Source organism: Penaeus japonicus, unplaced genomic scaffold (assembly GCF_977035675.1).
Source record: "Penaeus japonicus unplaced genomic scaffold, GWHDUDI00000001_assembly GWHDUDI00000013, whole genome shotgun sequence".
NCBI classification, from domain to species: Eukaryota; Metazoa; Arthropoda; class Malacostraca; order Decapoda; family Penaeidae; genus Penaeus; species Penaeus japonicus.
The window spans coordinates 3,439,969-3,446,183 of NW_028234415.1; the positions used below are offsets into that span (position 1 = coordinate 3,439,969).

General features: G+C 53.8%; 1 protein-coding gene across 1 annotated transcript in view; it reads right to left on the reverse strand.

Annotated features, from left to right (window-relative positions):
• The window catches only part of LOC122243228 (uncharacterized), a 270,470-nt gene that overhangs the window by 240,310 nt on the left and 23,945 nt on the right, over positions 1-6,215 (reverse strand). Inside the window, exon 2 of the mRNA XM_043000730.2 lies at positions 3,446-5,381. Coding sequence (XP_042856664.2) covers positions 3,446-5,326 — 1,881 coding nt within the window. The 5' untranslated portion in view covers positions 5,327-5,381. The remainder of the gene's footprint in view (positions 1-3,445; positions 5,382-6,215) is intronic.

Below are 6,215 nucleotides of genomic sequence, written 5' to 3' on the forward strand. Positions count from 1 at the left end.
AAAATAAAACAATGAAGAGAAGAATGAGGAGAAAGATGGGGATGAAGGTGGAGGATGGTAGGAAGAGAGGGATGTGGAAAAGGAGGAGGAGGAAGAGAGGGAGAGGAGGAGGAGGAGAAGGAGTAAGAGGAGTAGGAGTAAGAGGAGTAGGAGGAGGAGGAGGAGGAGGAGGAGGAGAAGGAGTAAGAGGAGAAGGAGGAGGAGGAGGAGGAGGAGGAGGAGGAGGAGGAGGAGGAGGAGGAGAAGGAGTAAGAGGAGTAGGAGAAGGAGTAAGAGGAGTAGGAGTAGGAGATGGAGTAGGAGTAAGAGGAGTAAGAGGAGTAGGAGGAGGAGGGCGATCCGGAGAAGAGAGCGACACAGCGAGCACGAAGGAGGTCGCAGAAGGCGGCGGCGGCGGAGGCGGAGGCGGCGGTGGAGGCGGCGGCCGTGGGTGGCGCAACAGCCTCTCGAGGCGGCCGGCAAAACTCATTAGCCCGAATCTAACAGCAGCTTTCTCGCACAAGCAGCAAGGTTAGCCCGCCAGTCATTCGCCCGTCTCTCTCGACGCAGCGCCCGCCGGCTCACTCTCGCTCTCGATATCGCCTTTGCTCTCCTCTTCCCTGTCTGTTTGTCTGTCTGTCTGTTTGTCTGTCTGTCTGTCTGTCTGTCTTTCTCCCGCTCCCATTCCTGCTTCCACTCCCTTCTCCTATTCCCACTTCCTTTTCTCTTACCCTTTCCCACACCCTATCTCTCCCCTCTCCGATTCCCAGTCCACTCACCCATTTGCCATTCCCACTCTCCCCCCCTCCCTCTTCCACTCTCATTCATATTCCCACTCCCCTCCTTCCATCCCTCCCTCTCCCCTCACCCATTCCCACTCCCTCTCCCCTCTCCGATTCCCACTCCCCCTCCCTCCCTCCTCCCTCTCCCATTCCCACTCCCCTCCCTCCCTTCCTCCCTCCCTCCCTCCTCCCTCTCCTATTCCCACTCCCCCTCCCTCCCTCCTCCCTCTCCCATTCCCACTCCCCCTCCCTCCCTCCAAATTCTCCGATTCCCACCCCCATTTCCCATTCCCCCTCCCCCTCCCTCCACCCTCTCCTATTCCCCCTCCCCCTCCCTCCCTCCACCCTCTCCCATTCCCCCTCCCCCTCCCTCCCTCCCTCCTCCCTCTCCCATTCCCACTCCCCCTCCCTTCCTCCAAACTCTCCGATTCCCACTCCCATTTCCCATCCCCTCTCCCTCTCCCATTCTCATTCCTACTCTCTCTCTCTCTCTCTCTCTCTCCCATTCCAATTCCCCATTCTCACTCCCCTCTCCGATTCCCACTCCCATTTCCCATTCCCCCTCTCCCTCTCCCTCTCCCCTCTCCCCTCTCTCCCCTCTCCCTCTCCCTCTCCCCTCTCTATCCCCTCCTCCAATTCTTCCGACCCGCACCTAGAACAGGACATCGCAACCCTAAACAACTGCGTCACAGGTTCGCTCTCCCTCCCCAACAGGGTTTTAATTTAATGTAATTAACTCTTTTTTTTTCAGGCAACTCAGAGCAAGTCGTAACATGACGTCATGAACCGAGTGACATCAACAGGAGAAGAAGAAAAAATGTCACTTCGGTGAAATGATTTACAGGGTACTGGGCGATGACGGGAAACTATGCTAATTTCAAGAAGGGCTCAGGGTCAGGTCACGTCAAGTAGTGGGAGTGTGCGTAGAGAGAGAGAGAGAGAGAGAGAGAGAGAGAGAGAGAGAGAGAGAGAGAGAGAGAGAGAGAGAGAGAGAGAGAGAGAGAGAGAGAGAGAGAGAGAGAGAGAGAGAGAGAGAGGGGGGGGGGGTAGGGAGAGAGGAGAGAGAGAGAGAGAGAGAGAGAGAGAGAGGGGGGGGGGGAGGGAGAGAGGAGAGGAGAGGAGAGAGAGAGAGAGAGACAGAGAAAAAGAGAGAGAAAGAGAGAGGGAGAGAGAGACAAGAGAGAGAGAGAGAAGAGAGAGAGGGAGGGAGAGAGAGAGGGAGAGAGAGAGAAGAGAGAGAGAGAGAGAGAGAGAGAGAGAGAGAGAGAGAGAGAGAGAGAGAGAGAGAGAGAAGGAGAGAGAGACAGACAAACAGACAGAGAGAGAGTGAGAAAGAGAGAGTAAGAGAGAAAGAGTGAGGAAGAGAGAGGAAATGAGAGAGAGAGAGAGAGAGAGAGAGAGAGAGAGAGAGAGAGAGAGAGAGAGAGAGAGAGAGAGAGAGAGAGAGAGAGAGAGAGAGAGAGAGGGGGGGGGGATGTGTGAGTGTGGGTACGAGTCTGAGAGTGTGTGCGCGCGCGGGCGTGTGTGCATGGTGCGTGTGTGAGGCGCGTGTGTGTGGCACATGTGTGTGGTGCGTGTGTGTGGTGCGTGTGTGTGGTGCGTGCGTGAGTGTGTATGTATGTGTGTGTGTGCGTGTGGTGCGTGCGTACGTGAGTGTGTCTGCTTAAGTGCGGCAATGTGTGTGTACCCATTTACGTGTGCGGATAAAAGCGACTGCCTTTCCCCTTAACCCCCCCCCCCACCCCATCCCCGTCTTGAGGGCGAGTCAAGGCCAGATTCCCAGACATGCATTACTTTGAAAAAAATCGTGTAAATTCGTGTCAAGTTCACACGTGGGGCAAAAAAAACGACGAAGGAAACGAAGGGACATTGCGAACGGCGTAGCTCAGCTGAAGGACGAAGCGACACTGTGCTTGATAAGAGCTCTTGGCGTGGCTCAGATTGTGTCTCTGTGCTTCAAAATATTTGCTTCAGATTTGGGTTTACTTCACAATTACATCGACAGAACAAGTGTCTTCTGCTTATTTTGCTCGGTATTTTTTTTTTTAAGATAACAACAACAACAACAACAATAATAATAATAACAACATTTAATGCATCAATAACTATTATAGCAAAAACGGGAAAAACAATAAAAGTGATGATAATAAGAAATAATACGCACTCCTAACCCCTTCACAGAAAGAGCATTTACGGTCACATTATATGGGAGCAGAACCAATGAACCCCGATATAAAATGAAGAATATTTCATTCACTGCTCGCATTCCTCTCTTCGCTGAGCCATAAAAAAATGATGAGACAGCTGACTTACGACCACTTATTTACAGAATCGGATTTTTACGATGTCGGCGCATGGCAAGAGGTAAAATAAAAACGATGAAATGTTGGTAAACTATCTCTATAAACAGGGTATCCTCTTCCTTTTATTTACTTTTCTTTTCGGTATGCAATATCTCAACATACATTGAAATGGTTAGAACACTTCTTCAATAACCCTCTTTACATATTCAGCACTTACGACCTCAACCTTTGTAAATAAAGAACATCATAAAGCGAATAAAAAAGGCAATTCCATTCACCGTGTCCTCATCCCAGTTCAAACCTACGAGAACACGAAGCCGTCGCCTCGGGAACACGTGGCCATAGATAAGAAGGCAGACTCGATACGTCAGAGGAGCTTACCTTTCTCGGAGGGGGAGGCCTTGGCAGTTCGTGCTCCACCTCGTCCTCGGAGGCCGTGACGTTGCTGCACGTAGAGCAGTCGGAGATGCGTCGGTTGGGCACCTCGATGAGGCTGTCGAGGCTGATGGTGGTAAGGGGCGTGGTCATGTCGACGGTGCTCACGCTGGAGCACGAGGAGCAGCTAGACACCTTCCGGGAGGCGTAGTCGTCGCCCGCAGACAGCGATGGGCTCGCCGCTTCATGCAGCTTCTCCAGCTTTTCCAGCCTTTCTAGCCTTTCCAGCTTTTCCAGCTTTTCCAGCTTCTCTAGCTTCCCCAGCTGATCGATGGAGAAGTCGCTGGACGCAAGGGCAACAGTGAGGCTGATGGTGTCTCCACTGTGGTCGCTAATCACCACGGACGGCGTCCTCAGCACTTTCTTGCACGCCGCCTCCCGCTCCTCGGTGCCTTGCACGACGCCGCAGGCGCGGGCATGACGAAATAGCACCTCGCCATTCACGCCGCCGTGGCGACGTTCGCGACGATTCCCATTCTGATTCAATTTCTTTCGCAGCTCCACTGTTCTCAAGCAATCGTCGGCGCTCTCCTGCGCGCCGCTCACGTCTTTCTCACAATTTTTATTGAAATCACAATAAGCGTGACTTCCAATATCACTCTCACCAAACACTATATCACCATTGGGTACGCAGGCCTCGTTCGCGGGGCAATTGCCATCACTACACTGACTGCTATCCGTCGCTGCGTGTTTCCTGTCGTCGCTGCAGGCGTCGCACGTGCCCCTCTCCTCCGCCTCCGGCGCGCCGTTGACCTGCTCGCCGCCTGCCAAGTAACCGGATAGCGTCTCAGGTGCCTCGGCAGGTGGCACAGCGGGCGATAGGGCGGGCGAGACGATGAGCGACTCCTCCTCCACTTCGACGGCGCTGTCCGCCGAGTGCGAGCGCGACCAATGGTCAGGGACGTGGCCGAGTGACCTGGAGCGCATCAGCGGCAGGTCCTCCACGGAGCCCAGGTGAGAGCCCATGGAGGAGGCGGGGGAGAGGGACTTGAAGGGCGTGATGAGTCCCATGAGGTGGTTCGCCGCCGACAGACGGAACACAGGTGAGGGTGGCGGCGTCGGGCCCGTGGAGCCGTCGCGAGGACAGCCCTCGTCGCTGGTGGCGGAGTCGAGGCGGACAAGGGAGGCGCTGTGCTGATCGCTGGCCCGACGTCCCCCGACGGACCCGAGGGCGGAAGACTGGACCCCTGCCATGATGTTTATGCTGGGATCGCTAGACCACCGCCACGTCGGGTCACTGGGCCATGGCAGGGAGAAGGAGCGGTACCTCGGTGAGAAAGCGAGCTCCCCATCACCTGAGTCCACGGACCCGTTGCGCGAGCTCTCACATCCGGACTCGTCGTGGCCCTCCTTGCCGCTGTCCTCGTGTCCTTCGGCAGAGCGCGAGAACAGGCTGCGACGCGAACTCCGAAAGACAATGCTAGAGCAGGATCGAGACGTCTGAAGCGGTGTATTATATTGTGCGTTGTGTCGGGCACGAAGCATAGCAGTGTACTGCTGGACCCGAGAGCTTACACTCACATCCGCTACCTTATCAACGAGCTTCCCGCCTTCTATCTCTGCCGCCCCACTGCTCCCGTTTCTAGGGTTCTGATATTGCACTCCCTCGCGCCCGTCCCCGGCTTCCCCCTGCCGCCTGTGCTCGAAGAACCGCCCCTGCGGCCCGACCCCGAAGCCCTCCGCGCCCTCCAGCGCCAGGAACTTCCCTTCAGACTCCTGGCTGGGGAGGAAGCGGAGGTAGCGACGGTAGGCAAGGGAGTCGGGTGGCGCCAGTACCATGGGGGGCGCCGCCCCACCCGACACCCAACCACTGCAGGACATCCTCATGACAGCAGCGAGGGCGGCTCGGGAACCATGGCGGGCGCGCCTGCACACACGCCACCTGCAACAGAATTAAGCCGGTCAGTTGGGAGTGGCGACAAAAAGGCGTGTGTTTGTGTGTGCGATGGACTCCTAGAGAAGAGAAATGACTCAATAAACAAGCATATTCCTCGATCAAATCAATATGCATCACCCTCAAGCATCCGACGATAAACGAAGGTAAAGAAAAAGTAGATAGAAATCCCAAATGCACGTACATTCCACGCTTCCTGTCCTGTCAACGTCCGTTCAAATTACCTAATACTTCAAATCTGACACACGCCCAAACACGTACTACACTGCAATGGCAAATGTAACATTCCAGACCAAAATAGATTTCATAGGTTTACTCACGCCATGCTGCAATGAGAACAAGTCATAATCAAAATTACCTAAAATCGATACGCAATAACTTCCTTGCCACCCCCCCCCTCCCCTTGTAACAGTAAAAGAAGCCCCCCCCCCCTTTGTAACAGTAACAGAAGGCCCTTGTTCATGGCGGGTAAATACATCGTAAAATAACAACAACCTGCAACATAAATCACACTTTCAAGGATTAACGAAAATATATAAACAAATAAATAACACTCGAGAGAGAGAGAGAGAGAGAGAGAGAGAGAGAGAGAGAGAGAGAGAGAGAGAGAGAGAGAGAGAGATTTGATTTTGATTTTGATATGTTTATTCATACTATATACATTGTATACACATGAATAGGCAGAGAGAGAGAGAGAGAGAGAGAGAGAGAGAGTGGGGGGGGGGGTAGGGAGAGAGGAGATAGATATATAATAGATAGATAGATAGATAGATAGAGAGAGAGAAAGAGAGAATGAGAAAAAAAGAAAGAAAGAGATAGAGA